Raw genomic sequence first — 26831 nt, 5'->3', positions numbered from 1 at the left:
TCAACCATACCATGCAAATGAAGCAACTACAGCTGGTGCTGGAGGGGGAATCAATACGTACAGACAAAGCACTGCCCAGGGACAGCCCTACATCAGCAATGCTACACAGACATGTGTCCGCACTGAGAAGCAGAGTCGCACACTAAACGGAGCGAGGGCCCGAAGCCAGCAGACAGAAGTGAGCTTTCAGCAGGAAGGCCGACTCAAGTGCAGAAGAGGCAATATCGCCAGTCGGGCTTCCTCTCACTGATGTCAACAGGCAGCATGTGATCGTTCCCCACGCCTGGCTCTGAGATGCTACGCTACTACACTTACCTACTCTACCCGTCCTGGCACCCAAAAAACACCAAGCACGTCCTTGTGGGCGATCAATAAAACCTACGACCAGGACAGCCAAGTATTGCAACAGCATTTAGACACATTAAGTAGTTTATTTTCCCGCAGCCTGGACAATGTGACATCCACCTTTTAGGGTGTGCGGATATTAACCTTCTCCAGACATATGAGCTAAAGAGAGCGTCGTAAAACACAGTCAAGGGGGGACGCTGCGGCTTCCACCATCAAACTAAATTAAACATCTCCTCTCTTATATGTCAGAATACCAATTCTGAGCGTGTCAGAAGAAATTTCAATTTCAGGTGGGAGCAGCGGGACTCTGCCTTCCCACGGCTGGCCTCTCCCCTCTCATTTTCATTCCTGCCCGCTCGGCGCGGCCATCCATCAGGGTCTGGGCAGAGGACACCTCCCGCCTGCTCACAAATGCATGGAGCAAGCAATAAAATTAACCTTGTGGCAATTGTTTTCCCACCCGTTTGATGGCCCTCGTGTCAGCTCATCTGTTAAGGCGGAAAGGCATAAAAAAGAAAAAAAAGTCAGGCTGGGATGTGGACAAAAATGATGACTTTTTGGAGAAGGGTTGGACCTTGAATAAAGCGAAGCTAATGCCAGATTATTGAGTCAAAATGCAATCTTTCAGCGTTAGAGAGTATTTGAAAAGACTGTTTCTTGTTGATTTGTGTTTGAGAACAATACAGAGATGGAAGTTAGACAAGAGAGCAACAAAACTGCTTTGCAAATTTAATCTTTTTTGTGTTGCAGGCTCATTTAAAGGCATTTTACTGGGATTTAATGTGACAGAACAACACAAGTTAGTTTATAACTGTTTTTGAAAGTTAATGTAAAGAAAGTGCCAAAACGTGTGGCATGCAAAGACATTAAATGTGTATCTATATAGGAGACACAGCAGTTTTGTGGAAGAAGATGATCAGGTTGATTAAGGAAATAATAAAACGTTGTATGTGGCAGACAACAGACAACTACACTATATTATGGTGTAACACAGTATTCATACGACTTGTTGATAATTCAACTTTTATTTGCAGTTCGATTGTTTTCATTTTTCTTTTTACTTTTTACAGAGTGTTGGTCTCCTGTTCTACCATTAAAATGTTGACTTGGTCCAAACTGACTTGATTTTTTCATATCTGGACTTTCAAAATACTCAACTTAGCAATTCCAATAATATAAACAGTTTCAGTTTTTTTTTTAAAAACATCATTAATTTGAATTTATTGTGACATCAATAAATCAAAATTCTTCTAAGAAATTTATCTTGATAAATGATAAACAATTCAATAAAATCCCCACCAATTGGCTGTAATAAGATTAAATGTGGTCAGCTTTAAAAGGTGTGAATACTTTTTCCAGACAACATGGCGGCTCATCCCTGACCCTCCTTTCCACTGGGCAGGCCAGGACAAGCAGGACGCAGGACAGCTGGGGATAAAAATCTTTCAGGGGGTGTTTATTTGCTCTCAACACCTTCTAAGCGATCAATATTTTTAATTTGGGTCCGAGTTATTATTTTTCACATCACTGCGCCGGGGAGCAAAGTAAAGTGGCTCATATTTTAGCACTAAAAAGATCGATATGACAGGCTCACCTTCACTCTGCCCCCTCGGTGGCTGAGGGTGGCTTTTGGAGCAGGGCGGTGGTGTGGGGGGTATGTTGGGGGGGGTAAAGGGAAGGGGCGTCGTGCACATCATAATGGACGGCACCGAGGTTCGCACGGCCCGGCTCGTTGCTGCAATCACATCATTATCTACAGTCCGGAGACACTCGGACACCCCCACAACACAACATCCTGCACCTCCAACAACACTGATTTACTCTGCAAACACACACACTCACAGAGAGACACTTTATCAGCTCTGTTTACGACAAGAAGCTGCCTGTGTGTGTGTGTCTGTGTGAGTTTCAGGTACAATCCATGAGGGCAAAGGCTCGAATTTGACTCCTTGTCTGAAACGCATCAATTCCTTCACCTCTTTACACAATCCATTAATTACATCTACATTTTAAGCCTAAATATTTTTCACAGAAGGAATGCCCACACTCTGCGCTCCATAACTCAGGCCTGATGGCAGATTCATTGATCGCCGCTCAGCCCCGTTTCCACGGCACCAGTGTGCTTCCCGCCGTCCACGCTGCCGGTTGTGTCTGTGTGGCTTTGTCATCCGGCGTGTGTGTGCGCGTTCGCGCTTATGGCTGCCCTGCTGGCATGACTGATGGCGAAGGAGAGTTATGCCCCGGGCGATATTACTGAGCTGACATTTACTCCGTTCGAGTGGCCTCAGGCGGCGCCGCGCTCCTCGCCGTATAAGAGCCAGCTTGGATTTAGTTCTCAATATCTTAGCCTCTTTATGTGGAGGCTTTTTAAACAGCGAAGGGCTGCTGCTTCCTCTGGAGAGAATAAAAACTCCTTGAGCAGCCTTGATTTATCAGAAAGAAGAGGCATCGGCCTGGAAGAGACGTTTTTTTATCTCTAACTTCCTGTATTTAGCTCCATCAATCTCTCCATCAGCTCTGTGCATAACAAAGAAAAGAATCCTCTTAGCATGGTTCTTCTACCACCATGTCACACACAGACATAACTTCATGCTAAAAACAAAAAAAGTGATATTAATGGATATTTTAACTAAAACATGACCTGCTGGGATGAATGAAGAGTTAAAAACACAAAATCTGTCCAAGAATTCCTTCCAGTTTATATTCCAAATACCTCAGTACGCTTGAAATAAGACAAACTAATTTATGAGTAACTTTTTAATAAGATATAGGAGTTTGTTTAAGGTAAATAATACCTTAACATTGATGAAAAAGTTCTAGTCCTGCTGGCAAATCATTTAATTTCTAACAAGAGATTTTCTCCATATTATAAGTGAAATAATTTAGCAGTGAAACTAGCAGTTTTTCATCAAAATTTGGGAATTGTTGGATAAAAAAAGCTCCTGTATATTGCAGAAAAGTTACTTTTAAGTTAGCTTTGTCTTACTTAAAGTGTACTAAGATATCTGCACTAGAAACTAGATAAAATATACTTGGTAGTGTTTTACTTTAGGATGTATGTGCACTATATATGTTGAGGCTATTAATCCTCAATCCAGCCATGTGAGGTTCAACTTCAAAGCTTCTTGTCTTCCTCCTTCTCTCTTTAACAATTTCCTCTCTGATTACTGAAAATAAATGCCAGAAATCCTTAATTTACATATTTGTTTCTGTAGATCCTAATAAGATCTAGAGAAACTCACTCATACGTTTATGTTTTGTCACATTGATTACTGCAACAGTGTCCTCAATGGTCTGCCTACATAAAACAATCAAAAAGCTGGAGCTGATCCAGAATGCAAATCTAAAGCCCTTACACCGGCTCCTTATACCTCAGAGAATAGACTTTAAAACTTTATTTAGTTTATAAATCACTGAATAAATTAGCACCATAAGACATTAAAGGTCTGCTGGTTCTGGTTTGCTCTGCATCCTCAGAACCAGAATCAAACATGGCGAAGCAGCATTCAGCTTCTACCATAAATCTGGAACAAACTTCCAGAAAACAGCAAAACTGCTGAAACACAGTTCAATTAAATCAAGGCTAAATCCCAACCCGTTTAGAGTAGCCTTTTAATAATAATAATAAATGGAACACTGACCAACATATTTGATGATAATTTTGATAAAGTTTACTACTTGTTTTATAATTGAATACTGTGCTGTGTTTTTATAGTGTAAACCACTTTGAACTGCCCTGTTGCTACAATGTGCTTTATAGTCAAGACTTGACTTGAGAGTGTGTCAGTTCACATTTCAACACCAGTAAGAACCATTTGGATACACTCAGACATGAGCCTTCCTGTGAAATTCCTGAGTCCAGGACAGAAACAGAACTGGACTCAGTCCTTCAGCGGACTCCATCATGTCAGGACATTACATCTGCACTCATGTGCGCGCATGAACCCGGGGTAAACGGAGACAGCAGCATCCTGTCACAGCACAGATCCTGATTTATCCGCTGTCACTGATCTCATTCCTGTCCTGCAGACCAAACACATACACACACACACACACGCACACGCACACACACGCCGGCGAGGGATGCCTTTAATTTCCTATTAAAATGCCCTGGAACAACTCAAACCAGAGGAGGCAGCGTGTGTGTGTCGGATGCCTGATTGAACTGTGTGACAGCGGCGGACGCTGCCGTTAAGCTGCAGGGACGCCGCGGCTCCGGTTTGTATGTCAGGAGTCGGTGACGCCGCCTCACATCGCTCCGATAAATATTAATGGGCGAGAACAAGTGGATTGGGAGTTGAGTTATCAGGGCAGGTCTTCCTAATTGACATTTTACCTGCTGTATACCTTAACAGAGCCGTGAAACAGCCGGACGTGTCAGTCAAGCTCCTCCAGGCTAATGCTGCCCGTTGAGATCTTTTAGATTTGGCTTCAGGATTATGAAAACACAAGTTTGTTTTCCCTAACGTGAATCTTTTCAACCATCTCAAAGCTTAAATTCTGGTTAAATAACCAGTTCATGTAAATTCAGAATATATCTCAAAGAGAACTTATTATAAAAACTGGCTTGTTTTTTCAGTAATTTGGTTCAAAAAGTGGAAGTCATGTACATAAAAGACTCTTAATTTATTTCTCTTTATTTTAATGTTTACCCCCTTACACTAATAAAAAAAGTAATTATTTTTGTTTCTCAAGAAATCAGGATGTTACCTAAAAGCAAATAAAAATTATTAAAGCTGATTCTTCACAAATTTCTGCATCAAAAGCTGGAAAATTAAGTGGAAGGAGAAAAGATGGAAGGAAAACTTTGCACAGGCAACAGGAATGACTAAACCTGTGGAGGAATTGTGAAGAGAAGCACATTCAAGATGTTGTTCCTCGGCGGTTCACAATACTCTTTTCAATTAAAAGTAACTTTTGCATTTCATTCAACAAAACCTTCTATCAAAAACATGTCATTCAATCTATGGAGGTACCTGAGACAAGATCTGGCCATGCAAATGAGCTAAAGGTCCCAGAAAAGGTGCAGGCTTATGGCCTCTATGCCAGACTGCACTTTTTCCTTCCGCTAAACTTTTTTTTATTAATAACAAGTCAGCCTCTTTAGTAGTCAACCATCAGCTGGACAATTTGTCCATAACATCGCATTCCGGGATTAAAAATATTTCCATTTAAGCCAGAATGATAAAAATTAATTGATTAAACATCTATAATTTATGGAGTGGATTCACTTTTGAAAAAAATGTTTTGATCCATACAAAATTATTAAATAGTTTTAATAAAAACACAAATCTGTGCATTCAAAGTGAAAACTTTTTCTGTCATGGCAGAAACATGAGATTATCAAACCGTTTTTCAGATTTGAGAGAAGATAAATAAATAGTCTCATTACTGAGCATCACACCCGCGCGTTCATCTCATCCATCAGAACACACTCACGTAAACACTCCAATGGACGTTTTTATTACACACTCACAACATCCAAAACCTTTGCTTTAAAAGACGCTTCATACACAACAGCACAAAGACAAAAAAAAAAAGAAAAAGAAGCGTTCCCGCTTATTTTATCTGAAAAACGACAGGCGGGTCGGGCAACAAACAATTATCCCAGGAGCGCGTTTGAGGTGAAGAGAAAAGATCGAAGATTGGGAAAACAAACACGGTGATGTCATCAAAGCTAAATGGCAAGCCCTGTGTGTGAAACGACTGGAGAGTCTCTTCATATTTACTGTTGCTGGGATTTCAATACCAACGCCGCAGGAAGCACGTCCGATGTTTCTCTTTCCGCCGACCGATTCGCACAAACTGCTATCTCTATTTGATGGGAATCAAAGTAGGACTAAAAAGGTTAATGTACAGACAAACAGCGCTGAACAAATGGCGGCGGAGCTTATACGAAACGGCAGATAATTATGTTTGTGAAAAGGCCAGGGTTTAGGAATAATTTTTTTCTGAAAAGAGCAAATGTGACTCTGCAGGCGCCTTGATTAATGAGCGTTTGTGGAGAAGCAGCGTAGCGTGGGGAAACGGCGGAGAGGCTGCCATCCATAGACAAAACACAGATGATGTTGTTGTGAAAGCTCCTTAGGAATACGCAGATAATTACTTTATTGATTGAACATTTAAGCTCAGCGATCCCTCTGATTTAAACATTATACCTCTAAATTCAACTGTTTGGCTCCAGAAAACAAAACCTGATTTTATTGGGATTTTATGTGACAGGAAAAAAGAATAGTTTTGAAGTGAAGCAAAATAAAGAGAATACTTTTTCTACTAATTCTTTGAAAAACAGCTCAACCTCAGTCAGAATGGACAGAAAGCATGTGTGATCTTCCGCTTTACATCCTGCCTCTCATTCCCATTAGGATTTAATCATAGACTTTGACTAGACCGTTCTAAAACATGATTGGGCTTTGATAAAAACCATTCTTTGTAGCTTTTGACTGGATGCTTACTCTCCTCTTGCTGGAAAGAGAACCTCGCTCCAGTGTCAAAACCTACAGCCTCTCACAAGTTTTAAACACTCCCACACCATGATGCTGCCACCACCATGGGCTCAAGTTGATTTGAAGTGTCAGTTTTCCTCCACATACATTGCTTTGCATGATGTTAACCAGGTTCCCTGAGATTAAACCAGCATTTTTCTCCACTTTATAATTAGCTACAAATTACTTTGTTAGTTTATCCCAAAACTGCATATTTTTTAAGATTTTCTTTTTTGGAGTTAAATTTATGTTTAGCATTCACTTGACAGTTAATTCTGAGTCCATCTCTGTATAAATGTCACCCTGATTTTGAACAACAGTCGCTTTATCAGACTTTGGCCAATTTATTTCTGAATATTTGCTGCCCCCTGGTGGCCATCTGCGGCCACTGCGTTCGGAGAACTGGAGTGACAAGAAATTAATTGACTTGGATCAGTGATAATAGATGAGCTCTGTCACTTTTTATCACCACTTATACTTAAATTAACAAAACATTTTAATTACTCGATTAAATTTCATAACATATTAATTTAGTGTTTGGATAAGACCTTTTTCATCAACTGTTTTAACACATTTAACACAGTTTGTTAGATTTAAACTGCAGTATTTACTCAATTACTCATTAATTCATCTAGTTTTACAACATAGAAAGAAAAGGTTGAAGTGCCCAGAAATTGTAATCAAATCAAAGTAGTACTACTTCAACATATTTTTATCCAAGTAAAGAAAAAGTAGCAGTTTAAGTAATTACTTGAGTAAAAACATATTTGATAAAAAGGCTACTAATGAACTATGTACCTATTCAGAACACCTGATATAAAATAAAAAATTATGGCAGACAAAAGAAAAATGTAACATAATGTTCAAATTCTGATATTTTATAGACGAAAATTATATAAAAATTCATACAATTATCAAACAATTAGTTTTAAGCAGAAGCACTATTCCTAATTTTAAGTCTTTCCAAAATAGACGTCCTGAAACTAAATGTATAGAAGGTGATGAATATGTCAAAATAAGGTGAAGTACATTATGTGACAATATTTGTCATTTGATCACAAGAAATTAGAACAACAAAAAAACTCTCACTTTGACATAAATTATGTATGTTTTTGGTGTGTTTTTCGGTTAAAACATGTTTGTTTTTCATTTAATTAAGTTACTCAAGGTATCCAGCCATATTACTTACGCAAGAGTAGCAATACTTTATAATACTATTACTCAAATAAAAGTACAAATTATAGTGCACAAAAACCAAAAACTACTCTTAAAAGTAAATACTTTTCAAAACGTTACTCAATTAAATGTAACTAGTTACCACACACCTGTGGTTGGAAGAGAAAGAAGTACTTTTAAAATAAATAAAAAATAAATAAACATTATATTCTATAGAATGCCATAACATGGAATATAGTGTATGCTTTCATTTTTAGCAAGAGATGCATCTGCAGTGAAAAAAAACAACAACTTCTAAGCTCAGGTCTTTCTGCTTGACTTCACATCAACACAGTTCAGGGCTGATCTATTGATCATTTTTTGGATCACTGATCAATAATTTGACAACAAAAGGTGTTAATATGAGATTTTCTTTACAGAATTTAGCCAGGTGAAGCTAAAACGATGCTACTTCAGCAGCTTTGGGTAAAACATTTTTATAGAAAAAGAAGGTTTAGAAATTTAAATCCAAAACGCAAATATTTTTTGTACAATTTTAGCCTAATTACTGCTCTGGAAATGTTGGGGGTTTTTTAGCAAGTGGCCTTTTTTCAGTCTGTATGCTGCAATTAACGATTCCTAAATTAGTTGATTTCAATAATCAAGCCATCACAATTAATTTGATTAATTGTTTTAATCCAAGAAACTTCTACTTTATTCTAAATATTCACCTGGTTGATGCCTATAAATGCATTTGGTTGAGGTTCAACTTGCTAACAAAGTATAGGTGAAAGTGTAGGTATATATACACTTCATGTGTTGATTTAAAAAACAAAATTCAAGCAGCAGTCATTAGTCACAGCGTTATTCTGCTAAATGAATAAAATATCCCAAATTACCCCAATGATGAGCACTTTACACATAATCAATGCAACTATTGAACATAATTTATGGAAACAAGCAGATTTGGGCTGAATAAATTGTTGTGCTCACCGTGAAACGCTCTGGGGATTCATAGCTGTCATCGATGTAGACGCGGGCTCTGCTGTAGTCCTTCAGTTCCTGAGCGGCCATCAGCTCTCTGACGGACACACACATTCACACACTGCTAAACTGCTAAACCGATGGAGCACTGATAATGGAGCAATTAAATCCCATTTCACACAACAAACCAGAGGTGACGTGAAGCGGCCAGACGGGGGAGTAGTCCGCTCAGTTTCTATCAGCTGCTCAATTTTAGATTGCCACTGTAAAATCAATTAGAGCGGATAATAAGTGACACACTTACTTGACGAAACGTTTCACCTCCGTCACGCCTGACTCCAAACTCTTCCCACCACACTCCTGACAGTGCAGGGCCAAGAAGTGGGGCTCGTTCGCTTTTACTGTCTGCAATAAAAAGAGGAAAAAAGGAATAAATGGGTCAAAACGGTTTCATTTTATCATTTTATTCTTTTGGCATCTATGGACGTTAAAGCAGAAACATGCTGAGTCGTTGTTTTTAATAATCAAACATCTCCGTTTTGATCTCAGGGATGCAGCAGCAGCTGGAGGTGTGACTGAAGATCAGATGTCACTTCACACCAACAAGCTGGCAGCGCCTCTGTGTTTCCAGGATGACTCGAGTCAACAGAGAAAACATAAAATCCATTTTCAAGTTATCTGCACTTCATTGTTTTTAGGGTTGAATAGCCATTAAATAAAACCCAGCGACGGTTTTATAAAGAGATTCATGGATTTGTATTAGACTAGGGATGTCCAAAGTGAGGAGCCGGCGCCATTTGCAGCCCTTGGAATGATTTTACATGTTCCACAACTTTAACCTCATAGTTTTGTAATTCTTTTCAAGTGTAACTATTTCCCAAGACAAATTAAAGTTTTCTTAAAAATTAAGAGTTTGTCTTTTATTAGGTATTAGCAGGAAACCAGGGAGACTGTTTTTATGTTTTGGATCTACAAGGACTTATAAATCCATGTTAACATAAATCTGACTATGTTACTGTTAAATGTACAGAATTGCTTTTGTGTTTTTAAACAGAAAAATATGAATTCCCAACAGAGCTGTACTGAAATTTTTAGCCAACATAGCAGAAAGTTTCAACGCCACTCCTCAAGATGGATGAAAACAACAACTTACTTCAGGAAGTCATTGCTTAGTGAAGTGTCAGGAGCTTTATAGTAAATAAAGCAGACAGAAGGAAGTCTGGCTGGTATCTGTCCTTTCTTGTTGGTAGAATTGATACAGCTCATTTAAAATTAAAAATATTTAACTTGGTTGCAGTCAGGGTCATATGTTAAGCATTTCAAATGAGTTCTTGGGATTATTGTCCTGTTGGAAAACCCAGATTTGGCCAAAGGTTTACCTGTCCAGCTGTTGGTTTGAGGTACATCCTTTCAGTCAATGTTGATGTAACCCTGCTTTAACTTTGGACTGTAACACAGGAGTAGCAGGAGTTTCCACATCAGGTGAGGGTTTGAGATTTGGTTGCTCATCGTAACGAGTTTCCACTAAGATGATGTCAACAGTTTGAACCAGACGGTTGAAACTTTGACAAAACTGGGGGTTCTTACAGCACAATTATCCCGTTTTGATTCTAAAACCAATAAAGCGCGCCAACGTTACACTTCTCGAATAAAGAAAAACTCTGTAAAGAATTGGATGGAGTGGGTTTAAAGTTTGATCTGTGTCATTTTCTCAACTCTTTACCATTGCAATCTATCCCAATTTCAGCCACTAAATATACACACACCTTATCCAACAAAAAATAATAATAATAATAATAATAATCCAATCAGCCCTTTGCAATTGGAATTTTGCAATGATTGCTGCAATTCAATACGTATTGCAGTTCAAGAGGAAACCAACCAGCTGAACTGGTGCAACTCCTGGACTTTATTGTCAAACGGTTTTTATTGTCTACTTTTGTCATTTCTGACTACTTATCTTGTCTACTGTGACATTTAGTGCTGCCATTCTTGGCCATGTCACTCTTCTGAAAGAGATCTTGATCTTATTGGGTTCCTATGTGGTTAAATAAAGGTTTAATAATGATAATAAATAAATAGAACTTCACCAAAACAACCCAAAAGCTGAGTCATAGATGAGACATTTGGAAACATTGTCGGGTCAAAGTATGTCTCCAATTTATCCACTTTACATGGCAATTTAACCAAAACCAATACTGACTGATCAAAGTGTTTGTATCTGAAACTCACTACGAATTACATACCATCAAGTTCAAATAAAGCCAGGTGAAAAGTAATAATTTAACTAAAAATCAAAGCAAAGACAAACATTGTGTAATAATAACAAAATTTCCTTGTTTAGAAAAAAATCAACGATTAGATCAAACTGCAAAATAGTTTTCCTGTTCGCTCTAAAGCTTTCTTCCGTGGAACAAGAACAGATCCCAGATTCATGGCTTTCCCTACGGCGAACTCGACCCGAGTCACATGACCTCATGTTGCTTCCTGCTTCCACTCAGTGAGGTGTTTGTGAGCAGAGTGTCAGAGGGGCTCGGAGCCGCCGACGTCTAATGGAAAATCAATAGCATGGAGTGATTTACAGCGCTCGCAGGCACTCACAGGGGTCCGGCCTGTGGACGGCGGGCGGAGAACACCCCGATCATATAAAGGTAATGTATGGCGGTGCTGCTATAGATTTTCCATCAACCTATGGCTTGTCACTTAACTGGATGACCCAAAAGCGCCGACCTCAAATGGCTCAAAGTTGAAGCCATTTGAGGTCCTATCAATCTAACGACGGGAAAGGTCACAAACCCAAGCAGCTCGCAACTAATGTGATATGAAGGATTTGTGTTTGTGGGTTCGTGTTTGTGTTGGACCTGTTCTGCTATACTTATTAACCTACTGAAGACGGATGGGCCTTATGGGAACCAAAACCCCGTCTTAATGCGGCGCTAAGAGTCCAGGGTTAAGTTAAGTTATAGGACAAAAGTGCTTATGGTTACAGATAGGGATAGGCATACGTGAAGTTATTAATATGATCAGAGTAAGGGCTGAAACAATTAATCGGATTAACAGTGATTAATCAATAATTGAAGTACTTGTCAACTAAGCTAGTAGAATAGATTAAAATAAAATAGATTTTAAATAAGGCAATTTTCTGAAAGAACGTACTTATAGCAGTAGTTAAGCCAAAAAAATTAAAAAACATATACATTTCCATTTTAATAAAACAGAATAAAATAAATTCTGTAAAAAAACAACAACATAATATAAATCTCCTATTAAGCACCTCTTGCTTTCCAGTTGTTTATTGGTTAATACCAAAATTAATCAATTAACTTACAAACGATCAAGAGTACTTATTTCTTTAATTAAGTAAATATACAGTCAGACCACTACCACGTTAATTAATTTAAATAAATATGCATTAAAGTTTTACTGACTGGCAGTCAATCCGAAATCCTAACATGGGCTTTAAAACAAACATGTATGGGTGTGTGTAAGGAACCAGTATGTAATTTCATTACCAGTCTTACGTTTCTTGTACAAACAGAAAACCTTTTACTGGCATCCAATTACACGTGCACGGTTTACACAAACTGTTGACGTTTGAGCAGCGGCTGCCATGTTGACTCTGCATTCTGCAGCTACTGATGCGTAACAACAGAGCGAGGCCTCAGCGCTGACAGCTGCTCCGTGTGAGCGCAGAGAGGAGCCCGTCCTGACATGCTGTCGTGGCTAACAGAGACTTGCCATATGGGGCCGCTTCTCAGCCTCCCGAGGATGTCTCACACACACCCGTGTGTGTGTTTGATATGCAGGCGGATCCTCTCGCCCCGCCTCTTCCTTCTCAGGGTAACGATATCGTTATCATTGAGACTACTGGCAACGCCGGAATTCCAAGGAGACTCCCGTTTGTGTAAATAACTCATCCGTCAGGGTTTCAGCAGCCTTTAACTCGCCTCAGACATTTTATCTGCTAATAGAAGATTCCTAAATACAAGCAAAATTTTATCTTGGTATGTTTTTGGGATTTTATTTGATTAATCTGGAATCAGAAGCTATTAAAAGTCGATTTGAGTGAAGGGAAATTAAATGTTCTTGCAGCTCAGTCTGCAGACAGACTCCCTGCCTTAACTAGTTTTATCTGAAAAACTGCACATGTAAATAAATGATTGTTTTCTTCTTCCACAAATATCAGGTCTGGACATTTTTCCATCCTGTTAGTGGTCAGTTACACTCAATAGTTTTAGGCCATTTTTGCAGAAAATGATCAATAAACTTACAGTTATGCACAAGTGTGAAAAAATACAGGAATCTGTTGGATTTATGTGAATTTCCAGAATCACAGAATCAATTGCAGAAAACTGGGTGGACTTAGTGATGTAATTTAGTGTCTCGAGTCTCGAGGGCCTCATTAAAAGTCATGGCGGGCCAGATTTGAGTATAACACATGTGAATTAGAGTTTGATTAAAGCGAACTAAACAGGGCTGGTGTGAATGCATTTTAAATGAGAAACCCTCCCACTTTAAAACAGGACATATGTACAGTATATTCCAACAGCAGCTATGCTTTCTGCCTATTAATGTTACATATTTGTTTGTTTCTACAAACTGAAACTGATTCCATATAATATCGCATGTGTCTGATCAGAAGCCTGGATGCGACACCATCTCTGACTCGTCTCCCTCCAGAGACGTTTCCAATGCAAATCAGCCAGGCCACCATTGATTTCAGTGCAGCGCGATGCAAAGTGGTGTCTAAACTGCTGCAGCCGCGGTGGTGGATTCCCATTTAGCCCAGTCTATCGCACAGGAGTGGGGCAGGCAAATGACCTTGCTTTGCTTCTGTGTATACAAGCTTTTAAATTGCAAAACCGTGAGAGAAGAGCAGAGCCTTGATGCCAGATTTGATTGGACTCACTGGCAAGAGAAGAAATGAGTTGTTTTATTTCCTTTGCCTTGTTTATATGATCCAATAAAGGAGAAAAATCTAATATATAAAGGTTCAAAGAGTTCACACAGGCTTTATATGTCTGTCAAGGATCCTCAGAAACTACGTTATATTACCGGGGAGATTTAAAAGAAATATGTTCTTTTATGTATCTGGTCTCTAAGTTAATTTATTTGCATTTTTTAATTCTCAGAGATGCTGGAAACACTTCAATTTTATCGAGAGAAAATGATAACGAGCTAATTTACAGCATGTTCCAGAACTACTTAAATCCACCCAAAGATCCACAAAATTAAATGACAGCTTGTACATTGCTCTTATTCATTAAACAAAGATAGAGCCAATAAGGAGAAGCTGCTTATTGTAAAACTAAGTACACCCTTGCTGTCTCTCCAGGACTGGAAGGAACTGAAGAATATCAGTAATAACCTTAAAGAAGTAGCTGTTGACCTGGGAAGGCACAAGGTGATTTGCAAGCAGCCAAGTGGAAAAAGGTTGGTTTGATTCTTTCATATCTGAGAAAGGCTTGCTCTCACTCAGCTCCTCCAGACTAGTGGCAGCACCATTTAGCAAACACCTGGTGAAACTGCACATCTGCTGAGCTCATCATACGAATTCCTCCTCAATCCAAAACATTTTCTAAAAATATTGTTAAGAACTTAAAGAAGAAACATTGTTGCGATGATTTCCTACAATGCTTACTGCTGGAAAGTTTTGCAGTGCCTGTTGGTGAAACCATTTCTTTCAACTCGTATCAAGGTGCATCATATAAAAAAATCACTACAAGAAAACCTAAACGCATCCATATTTGGCGGTCCGCTTATTAATAACTTTTTGCTTATTTTAACACAAAATAACTTATTTTATAGTATGGGTCAACTTCACCTTCTCCACTCTTTATTCTATCTACTGAGGCGTTTCTGATTGCAGCATAGAGGAGTCAGTCAGCAGGCTAACAGCTGCATTAGCATGAGTGGCCTAGCATCCTGGCTAACTTGTTCCCAGCAGAGCCGAGTTCAGATTCGGATGCTTCTTTCCATGACGTCAGCTCAGAAGCAGCAACACAGAGCTGGCATGGAGCTACAGGCATGAGGCCTGGTTCACTCGGGCACACCTCTCCCACCGCATGCTTTCCTTGCCCTTCTTTTTTCTCCACACACACACACACACACACACAGAGAGAGAGAGAGAGAGCAGCAACCAAGACGCGTTCCTCCAAAGCACACAAGCCTGCAGCCCAGTGCAAACAGAATTCCTCTACCGATGTACCAGGACATGCATTATTCCCCCCCCCCCACACACACACGCACACACAAACATGATGTATCCAATATCCTGAGTGTAAAACAAACATGAGCAACAAAATCCCTCAGTAAAGAGTCTTCTTGGACCTGCTGGTTGCAGTAATAATTACAGCGAGGTGGAAAACAGAGGCTAAAAAAAGAGCTAATACTAAAGCTAGTGCTATGTTTGCTAATTGGGGGTGGGGTAACAGTTGTAAAGCAGTTTTTACCAGATTTTAATTGGATTTAAGAGAATATTAAAAGCTGGTGAATTAAAACCAGGAGTCAACTTAGGTCCCTTAGTGACGAAACTTGCAGCATTCACAAAGAAACTGACAGAGTGTTCTGGAAAAACAGAAATAATTGGCAACGGAGAAGCGCATTTCTGCCAAAAAATAACCCTTAAATATTTACAAGGAAGAGTAAGACTATTTACTGAAGCGTACAAATTGTACATTTGCGAGAGAAAAACTTAACTAATTAATTATGTAATAGCTAACTTCAGTATAAAACTATTTAAAAAAAACACTTTGCCGAAAAGAAATGATAGTTGGAACAGTAATTAAGCCAAACTCCATCCAAATTTATAAACGTTCTGCATTTAAGTTTTTTTTAAAAAAAAAACCTTCTTTGTCTGTAAATATGGTTTGTCCAATAAGTCCTCAAGTGTCAGTTTTAGCTTCACCTGGTTGATATTAAGCATGGGCCATGTTGCCACGGCAACTATTAGTCATGCACTTCCCAAATCTGACTTTTACAGAAGAGTTGCAAGAAAAAAAAAAGTCGCAGACAGAAATACTGGTCCCATAATCTCCCATTGGCAGATTATTTTAATTATAACATGGGAAAATTGTCTGGTTTTAAATAAAGTAAACTAGAACTTTTTCATCAATATAACATAAAACAAGCTTCTATATCTTGCAGAAATGTTATTTGTAAGTTACTTTTGTCTTACTTCAAGTACACCAAGATATTGCACTAAAAACTAGACCAAAAATACTTGTTAAGATTTCATGTTTTTGCAGTGTAGCAAAAGTCCAGATCTTAATCTAATCGTAGCAAGGCTTTAAGCTGAAGTTCCAACTGTTCTCTTCGTCTAATTTTACACATCCTGACTTGTACTGCAAAGAATAATGAGCAGAAATGTCACTTCTTTTATGTAAATGTCTGGCAGAGTATCAACTCAGGGAGGCCACACTTTTCAGATTTTTATTTGCAAAAAAGAAAAAAAATTTTCAAAAATTAAAGTAATTTTTCACTCTGCTTCCCTATTATGCACCTCTTTGTGTTGATCTATACTATTAAATCATAATCCAAGCGTCCTTATAAGTATTTAATTCCTACAAACGAAGACACTATCCCTTCCTGGAAGGCATCGTCAGGTGATGGAGGAATCCAGCCAGCGGAGACGGCGCTGCACAGCTGGGCGTGAGCGGTTCAAAGTCTTCTCTCCCCTGTTTATGTGCTCTGCTGGGAGCAGCTCTGTTTATTGTAACCAGTCTGCGTCCAACTATAACACCCTTCGAGTGTGTTCAATGGAAACCGCAGAGAAGTTCAGGGAAACACAGAGCGATGAGGGGGGGGGGTTTCTGTAGTCACTCCCTTGTGACATTTCTCTGCTGTATTACAGTCCACTCTGCAGAGAGGCAATAAAAACAGAATCCGAATCTTCCGGCTTTGAGAACGGCTTTATTTCTTTATGTGCAGGAGGAGACTCTATAGAACAATACATAAAACACAAAAAGAAATGGACTTTTGCTGCATTAACAAAGCTTCTGTGTATTTACATCTATAGCTTGTCTTCTTGTGTTAATATAAACAAAGTTGTGATGTCAAAATGAAACTCCTGAGGATTCATTTTGAATGGATAACTGGATGAATAACTTGATGACCAGTAATGGTGACTGAGTTCACAGCAGCAGCTCTACTTACATCACACTGCACACACGGTGCTCATAACCCTTGAACCTCCACATGTTGTCACACTGAACCACAAGATTTGATGTATTTTATTAGGATTTTACGTGACAAACCAATACAAAGTTGTGTCTTACTGTGAAGCAGAAGGGAAGGGATACACAATTTTCAACATTTTCATTCACTTTCTCCTGTTTACCTTTATTTAAGGCTGCAGTACGCAACTTTTCTAAACATTTTTATACATATTTGTTAAAACTGATACTACAGTTTGACAGTATAACAAGATAAATGGTCTGTGACTCCCATCTTCACAATTGCATCGCTCCAGATCAAGTATAACCAATCAGAATCAGGAGAAGGGTCTTAGCGCTGTCAATCAAGTTTATGTATGCACTGCTCAGTGTGCAGAAACAGCTTATCGTTACGGAAATACCATTTATCAGCCATCATTGGTGATTATGCTAACCAGCCTGAGCATTCCCAGCAATCTCAATGTGAGGAACTAACTGTAGCACAGCAGACAGCAAGAGGAAGGCTGTGAGCAGCGTATACATGAACCTGATTGGCAGTCTTAAGATCCTCCTCTGATTGATTAGTTATGACAGAGCAGTGTATTTCTGCAAAGAACCACAGGGAGGCAGAGGAGATCGATTTTCTCACAGATTAATTGACTCATGTTATACTGATTGTTTTTAAAAATATATATATATATAAAAAAATAACAAAAAGCATATTGCTCATAGAAGTTTCCCATAAATTAAACATTTAACAGGCAAAACCTTTGTGAATCCTGGAAAACTGATGCTTACAGATTTCCATCTAACCAGTTTCAGTTTTTTGCAGCTGTAGTTGCGGAGAAACGTGAATTTTACTCGGTAGGATAGAACACAAATCCACATTACTCATTTACGGATTTCTATTTATAAAAACATTTTAAAATAAAATATTTACCTTTGCTACTTTGCTGTGAGCTACCACATAAAACCCAAGGGCTACAACTACTTAAGCAAATTAGCGTTCTGGTTTCAGTTACTTGATATAAAAGTTCATTTAAAGAGAATCAACTAACAGTGTTTTTCCGTTTCGGACGTCATAAGACTCGACAACATCCCCGCTATTGATCTGGAAAATATAAAAGAGCCATTAAGTGGCTCTTAGTGCTCTGGCAGATAGCAGGAAATCTAATCATAAATATCAGTATTCACTTGTTGGTTATTAGCTCTGAATTATACCATCTGTTTTATGCATTTTCAGTTAATATGAGGAAATCCATTAATCTGTTAGTCGGGTATGAGGCCATGATTTACCGATAATCCTGACTGAAAGTGAACACTCACTGAAAGAAAACAGTCATCCAGAGTTCTCTTAAACATTCAGCTCCAATTTTATTACATAAAACACGACTTTATGATGCAGAAAAATACTTGGACTTGTTTTTTTTTTTATTCCAATTAAATGTGAAAATTGCTAATACTTGTTCATCTGGAAACTGGAACATGTTCTCCCTCAAACGACGGATCTGGACCTCCAAGGAACAAAAAAATTCACATTTTGAAGTCAACATTTAAACAGCTCAAAGAATACTTAAACTTTGACCTTAAATCTCCAAAGAGGAGTAGAAAAGGGGGCTTCAAAGATGCAGAGCAGAGAGAAGGAGAAAGTGCAAACCATTTTTTTCATCAACCCTAGAAGAGAAGGAACATATCTACCCTACTCCAACGTCTCCCTGCCCAGCTTCCTAACAACACGGCTGGTCAAAGATGTAAAGAGGAACAGCAAAAACAAATGAGGTGGATTAGCAGTGCTTGTTTCATCCAGGTCATGTTACTGTGAAATATCGTTTCTGCTGCCATGACACTGAGCTGTTAGCATTTAAAAGCAACAGTCTACAGTCAGAGGCCTGTTCCGTTTTGTTGCAAACCTGACTGCTACTGGAGATCCTTCCTGACCAAAGCATCACTGTCCACAACGACTCTCTGAATATACCTGGTTGACATGACGACATTTTACTTCTCTTTGGGATAAATGCAGTAATTTAGAACCAAATTTGGGGCGTGCTGTGGTGGCGTAGGGGATAGCGCCACCCACGTTTGGAGGCCTCGAGTCCTCGAAGCGCGGGTTTGATTCCTGGACCCGTCAACATTCACCGAATGTCTTCCCTACTTTCAAATAAGGGACACTACAGCCCACAAGAGACCCCCAGGAGGGGAGGAAGAGGAAAAAAGAATCGACTTTAGTTGAATTTAATGACAGAGTTTCATTAATCAGTTCTATCACTATCAAAATCTGCACTCAAAGCAACTCAGTTCCTCAGAAAAACTGCATTATGAATAGAGTGTGATTACAGAAACTCTCACTGTTTCTCCTCTGCCAATCTGTAAAAACAATTTAAACAGAGAATTTATATCCACTCATACAAGACATTCTGGCCTCAAATAGCAACAATTCAGGCAAATCAATAAAAGTTCAGTTTTATTATGAGATTTGAATGGAAACTTCAGGCTGTTCTGTGATGAGTTGGTTGTGACATCTGCTTGCTTAAGGCACGGCAACACTCGTCAACTCGAAAGTGACGTTTGGGTTGCAGAAAGCTGAAAATAAATCAGTCTGTTTAGAAAGTGCTTGCTGCTTTACACTGCAGGCGAAGAAAAACCTCAATCATTTAAAAACAAAATGCTGGAAAGTTGTTATTCAGCTAACTTTTGCAAAAACCATCAGCTGCAGCAAACTGTTGGATTGGCAAGGACATATTTTCTTTAAAAACATGAATATATCCAACAATTAACAGTGATTAGATATAATTGCATGATGTACTTCTAATTCATAAACAGAAAATTAATTTCTGCCTCACATACAGCCATTCTTCTTTGCTTTTCTTCTTCAATAAAACAGGGGAATGGAAAATTTCTCTAAGTCAAACCACTTCCTGTTGAGGAAATATCACTAACTCCACCTTCAAAACCTGTTCCCATCGACAGACTGGCTGCTACAACGTTTACACGCTACTATCAAAAACGATTATTTTCGGCTTCAGGGTGTTGATCAGTGACGCAAGAATTGCACAACTGCTGATGAGCATGCATGATTTAGCTCTGGATCCGCTGCTTCCATCTCTGCTGGAGGGATTCTTCTGCACAACATATCGAATTATGCAACCGTACCGAAGGCTGCATGTCGGCAGTGTGCAATATCTTAGATGTTATGCATTCAAACTCTGCTTGCCAATAACATATTTGGTTAGTTGGTTGACCTTTTACATTCTAACCCTAATTGGATGTTTAACTACAAGGTAATAAAAAAAAGGAAGTAACCTTCTTCGTGTTCAATTTCTAACATTAGAGCAGCTTAAACGCCCTGCTTCATGATGTCCTAAAGTGACATCATGAAAAAAAAAAAACACAAAAAAGGCAAGATAGCAGGAGGTGACCTTTGAACCTTCACATCATCCACAGGGATCTGAGTCCTACATGGACTGAAAGGTCGCTCAGACAGGAAGAAGCCACACCAACGTCAAAACAAATGATGCGAGTCAGAAACGACATCGTTTGTTAATGTTTTTACAAAAAACAGAGTTTTGGTTTCATGTAGGGCTGAAACGATTAAAGGGGCTAATTATGATTAATCAGTTATTTAAAAATTATCAAACAATTTAGTTATTGATTAATTTGTCAACTGGAGTATCCAGACTATTAAAAAAGTAATTTGACAACATACAGAGCAATAATTAGGCCCAAAATGTACAAAATCTGTAAAAATGTTCCACCCAGAACTCCTCAAAATGGTCTAGTTTTAGCTTCACCAGAAGAAAAAAAATATATAACTTTTTTCTATCCAAATATTAATTGGTAAACGGATCAACACTACATTGTACCGATGTTCAGTCACGCAGAAATATCTGACCTCTTCATATGTTGATGTTAGAAGTATTTTTAGCTGCAGATGCATCCTTTGCTACAAATGATTAAGCATACATTAAAGAAATGCTATATTTGTTCATTTTAGGTAATAAAATTAATTTTCCAATATAAAAAAGGAATTTAATTATTTGTATGTACGTCTAATATTGTATACAAAAGTTGTTAAATGCAAAATCTGCAGAACATGCCAATAATTTCATTAAATTAACCAATCAATTACAAAAACAATCGTTAGTTGTGCCCCTAGTTTTCTGACGCTAAAGAGAAACAAGGGAAAAAAAACCTGACTTTATTAACATCTACTAAATCAGAGACAAAGAAAAAGAATAGTTTTTTATCTTTACCCAAATTGTTTCAAAAAGTAAGAGCACAGTTATTTGGCACTTAGTCTCTAGCTGAGACCTTTGTGTGGAGTTTGCAAGTTTCCCCTGCGGCCAGCGTGGGTTTCTCTAGATACATCACTTCCTTCAATCAGGCAACGAAGGGTTAACTGGCCTCAATGGACCCCATGTTGACATCTAACATTAACCTTATGACAAGACAAAAATGAGCTTTCTTAACTAATCGAATGCTAAGTAAACATATTTCTTAGCTACTTCATTTGTGCATTAAAATAACTTCTAAAATGACAGTTTTTGCTGTTATCTCATTCAATCTCTCTTTTCTATCACATTCAGCAGCACTTTCTGACAGCCATCAGGAGGTTCAGCTGCCTCGCTTCCCTTAACCCAGTGGAAACAGTTGGTGGTTAGTCAGGGGTTCCTCAGCAGATGAAGCATTGTGATATGAAACATGACTGAGCTCAAATGATTGTAAAAAAAAAAAAAAGAAAAAAAGAAAGGCAATTAGGTTGTGAAAATGACAAGACACCAGCTACACCAACATCAGGAAATTATTTCCACACATCTGTGCTTCAAGCTCTCATGTACAGCTGGGAAACAAGAAGGAAATAACTCTGGTGATCTGCAGCGTTTGTGGTCATATAGGTGTGTAACAGCTGAAAGTGCAGGCAGAGGACACACGCATTGTCTCACTCCGTACCACAGAAGAAGAATATTCTGATAAATGAATGTGTATATTCGTGAATATTTGAGTTTGCGTCTTACCTCGAAAAATTCTTTCAGCCATACTTTCTGCAGATTTTCAGTCTGAAAGAAAACAAAAAGAATTACAATTAATGGATTTTTTTAAAAACATGAAATCGTAACAACTTTAAAAAGTCTTCAGATGTCAATTTCCATTTCCAAAATGTTCAACACCTCAGTGGAAGTGACCGCTACGAGGAAACCAGAAAGAACAGGCGTGTTACAATCATTTCACCTCCGGTAACTCAGTGTTGACACCATTAATACTTCATTTCCTTTGATCAAATTACAACATTAATATCAATATCTTCTCCAAATCTTTCAGATTAGATCATTTCTAACTCATCGCCCTCTTCAGGAGACCCCAAGTAAGTTCTTCTAGTGAAGTTTTTCTTTAGCTTTCTAGCAAAAACTGGTCAACAGTTGTGTGAGAGTTTAAACAATTAATTTGATCAATATATTGTTAAAATAATTGTTAGTTATTTGGAGTGAAAACAAAAAATAGGTCTCCTACTAAGCAACTTTTTCTTCAGATTTGTCATTACTTAATCTAAATAATGGTCACCAGATTTAGACATTCGCTGTTCTGATACCGAGTCCAACAGAAATTAAGCTTTTCACGCGAAGTATTGTTAAGCTGCAGATGCATCCTTTTCTACAAGCAATCACTAATGGAACAAAAGGATTTTTATTTATTTGCATATTTTAATGTATTTCTAAAATTGTACAAAATCAGTTTAAGTGATTAAATGAAAAATCAGGAGAATGTGCCAGTTTTTTATCCAAATGATCGTCAGAGTTATCCGGTATTACAATAATTGCTGTAATAAATGCTGTTATTGCATTTTAAGCATTAAAATGTTTACCTTCTTATTTAAAAAAAGGAGTTGAATTGTTTCTTTGCATCATTTAATGTATTTCTAATATTGTATGAAAAGAACTAAAATGTAAAATATGCAGAATGTTGCAGTTATTTTACACAATTATGAAAATAAGTGATAAATTAATCGACAACCAAAAAAATCACCCTATTTGTTTCTCTTCATTTACATTATCTTTAAAGGCCAAAACCTTTCCAGGGCCTCTCACCATCATATTTCCTCTACAACTCTCTCTCTTTTTTCTTTTTTTGTTTGTTTTTGCTTTCCATCCAGCTTTCCCCTCCTCTTTAAAAGGCTATTCCCAGATCTGGACTTCATTTAGTCTGCATGGTGGAAACAGACACAGGGCCCTGGGCAGTCTACCATTTAAGGAGAGATCTCCCAATGTCGATAACTAGGTCTGATGAACAACCACGTGTGTGTGTATGTGTGTGTGTGTGTGTGTGGGGCAAGAGAGAGAGAGAGAAAGTTTGTCCTTACTCGACCAGTCTATAATAAGAACACTTGGGGGATTCACAGGCTTTGTTGGCATTTGTTACAAAAAGCAAATACATTACAAAAGAAGGCTCTTTGGCCCAAGATGGCAACCAGGCACAAAGCTAAACAAAACAATTACTTTAAACTACAACTTACTACTTTAAACAAAAATAAGAACTCCACAAAATCAAGCAAATGGGTTTTACTTCCAAAACTCTCAATACCAGAAACACTCCACAAACAAAGAGGTGTTTCAATGGGATGTTCAATAGTCAATGGTGATGTTGTTAATGTGCTTATCTTGCAGATATCCTGGCTTCACATCAGTCTAAATCCAATGCAGCAGGTCCCCGAGTCCCGATATTTACAGGATTTACAGACCTCAATCACCCACAAACAGATAAAATCCACTGGTACTTTAGATCCTCTTTGAAAATACTTGAATGTATTTTAACAGTTCAAACACCAAATACAGTGAACCCTCGCTCTTCGCAGGGGTTAGGTTCCAAAAAGAACCCGTGATAGGCGAAATCTGTGAAGTAGTTAACTTTATTTTTTACAATTATTATACAGCATAATTAAAAACTCTACATTGAAACCAAAGAACAAAAACTGTTTTCAGGTCTAAGCCTTTTTTTTTAACAAATAGAGCGCGTTCTTAAAAATAACTACAGTAAAATAATCAATACGAAGTACAGTAGGACAAATTGTGACTCGCGTATTTCACTGTGACGCTGCAGCCTGACTCCGCTCTCTAGTGTCTTTTTCTTCTGAAGCCTGTGCACCACACCTGCACCAGGTGTGTTTTTTCGAGAGAAGAACAGTTACCTGTAGCTGTTGTCGCTCCTTTTTCTTCTGGGCAAAAATATTTGCCAAGCTGTATTACGTATATGTAAATACCATAACGTTACACAGGTAGAGAAGAAGCATGGAGAATGTTTAGCCAATCAGGACGCAGAGCACAATGCACTGTGAAAAAAAAATAAAATGCACAAAACACTCTGCGAAGCAGCGAGGATGTGAAAGGTGAACCACGTTACAGCGAGGGTTCACCGTATATCTTAATATGCATTAATATGTTCAGCAGAAACGGTCTCAGTACAGAAGGAAAAACCGAAGAAACATTCTAGAGGGCAAACACTTTTTCATGGCACTGCTCATAAATCCAGCATCACCGAGAAATAATCAACAATTTTCTGTTTAAGGTCACAAAAACAACATTTTTGCTACAAAATCTTTACGTTAACATGGAGATCTCTAACCGTGCCCTGATTGAAAGACACAGAATCAAATGAGCTAAGGAGGAGATGCTTGTTAAATGTTAATATTAGTGTTACAAAGGGGCACCTGAATCCTCCAGGACTTGGTGAGTGTGTGCGCTGTCCCAATCTGAGGCAGATCAGACAGAGTGTGGCTCTATATAAGGAAACGAGCGGTGGAGCCTGTCATCAGTCACAGGAACGGAGGAAGAGACGGAGGAAGAGACGGAGAGTGAGACAGATGCAGACGCACAGAGAAACAGACAGGTTCCGACCTTGGAGATGCTACCGGACCACCACAAACAGACACAAACACAGTTATGTAGTCCCGAACCGATTAATCAGGTTAATAGTGATGGATCGATTATTGAAGCAGTCATCAACTAATTTAGTGATAGATTAATTGTTAACTGGAATATACAGACTCTGCGAAAGGGATATTTATTGAAGGAACACACTCAGAGCAGTAATTAATCCAGGTAAATATACCAGGTTTCCTCCAGTGTATTATAAGCCTGGCGGGCCACCAGGCTTCATTGTGCTTATTTTTTAAGTCTATTTAAAATGTTAGCATTTTTTAAGAAGTTATAGCTGGTGTTCAGGTATTAATCTTCCAATCTTTTAATAACACATAACGGTAATTATCAAGTGATATTTTGAAATGTCCTGTCAACTTTAAACATTTTTTAACTAAAAAACATGGCGGGTGACTGGATGAATGACTGCCCTAGCGCACAACAACCGGGCTTAGCAGGTTTTCTGGGGGAAACCTTCATATATGTATTTTTGCAATACAGATAAAATATTATTAAATATATTAATGATGACCAAAAGTCCTCATTTTACTTCACCTTGTTCAAATTCTGTTAAAAAAAAATCTCCTATTAAGCACGTTTTGCTATTATTAACCAACAGATCGCTAATATTGATGTTAAGTCAGGCAGAAAGGGCTGAACGTTTCACATGTTGAGGTTACAAGTATTATTTTTTTAGCTGCAGAAACATCATATATACACAAACATACACTAAAGGAATGCTTGTTGTTGCATTAAAGGTAAGAAAAACATTATTTTCTTACTTAAAAAATGAATTGATTTGTTCATTTAGAGTAGAATAGAACATACTTTATTGATCCTCAAGAGGAAGAAGCTTATTGGTTGACAAGCTACTTCATCCAAGATGGTAAATTGTACTAAACACAAATATAGCCACAAGTGACATAAAATTAAAAAGAAATGATGCATAAGATAATCAGAGTTGGTAATTATAAAGACTGTTGGCTACATTTCATTTTAATATATTTATAATATTATATAAGAAAAATGTATGTAATTACATGAAAAATCTGTAAATTATTTTCATTTTAAATCAATTATGTGATTGAATAATAAATAACTATAATACTTGCCAGTTGAAGCCTTAGCGTTTTGCCTTTATGTTTTGATTCTGACCTTGTAAAACCTGATGAAACTAACAAACAGCCCGTTTTCATCTCTTTCTGTGTTACACTTCATATAACAACACAAGACAATAAAAGCGTCCCGGTGACAGTTTCTCAAACGAGTCTTTAAGTATGTCATCAGCGCCTGCTGGCTGCAGGAGACCCAGGAGATCTTTTCTCCATCATCCAAGATAAGTCCGATGCTGCGGCTTTGATGTGCAGCAAAGACGGTTCTGGGGAACAGATGTCGGGGCGGCTCAGAGGAGCGCCGGCGGGGGCCCTCAGAGGCCCGACAAATTGGGCTAATAAGAGAAGAGACGTTAATATCTGCAGCCCCGGATCCAAGCCGCCCACCCTCGACTCGTCACAAGTTAATTCGGAGTCAATTAGAAAGTGGAGCTCCGCAGACAGGGGGGTATAAATAGACTCAAACCCTGCGCTGCTCCTCTTCATCGTTCAGAGGAACTTTCACTCGCTCACTTGTCTCCACCTCCCGTCTCTTCTCTGTTTTCTGAGAGGATGGCCCAGATTTCACACCCTTTGAGGAACAAGGAGGCTGTGCTGCTAAACAAATCAGGCCTAAATTCAAACCGTCCCAAATGGTGGGATTTAAATGATTGTACTGTTGACTAGGGCTTAAACGATTAATCACCATTA

General features: G+C 38.3%; 1 protein-coding gene across 2 annotated transcripts in view; it reads right to left on the bottom strand.

Moving 5' to 3' along the window:
- The window catches only part of LOC122842215 (inositol polyphosphate-5-phosphatase A-like), a 162279-nt gene that overhangs the window by 100683 nt on the left and 34765 nt on the right, over nucleotides 1–26831 (bottom strand). For both annotated transcript variants that reach the window (XM_044135869.1, XM_044135870.1), the window contains exons 2-4: nucleotides 22138–22179; nucleotides 9277–9377; nucleotides 8982–9069 (exon numbers count right to left, since the gene is read on the bottom strand). In XM_044135869.1, coding sequence (XP_043991804.1) covers nucleotides 8982–9069; nucleotides 9277–9377; nucleotides 22138–22179 — 231 coding nt within the window. The remainder of the gene's footprint in view (nucleotides 1–8981; nucleotides 9070–9276; nucleotides 9378–22137; nucleotides 22180–26831) is intronic.

The sequence above is a fragment of the Gambusia affinis genome, linkage group LG13 (assembly GCF_019740435.1).
Source record: "Gambusia affinis linkage group LG13, SWU_Gaff_1.0, whole genome shotgun sequence".
Lineage (NCBI taxonomy): Eukaryota > Metazoa > Chordata > Actinopteri > Cyprinodontiformes > Poeciliidae > Gambusia > Gambusia affinis.
The sequence above is the reverse complement of the archived record's forward strand: the minus strand, read 5'-3'. Positions and strand labels throughout refer to the sequence as shown.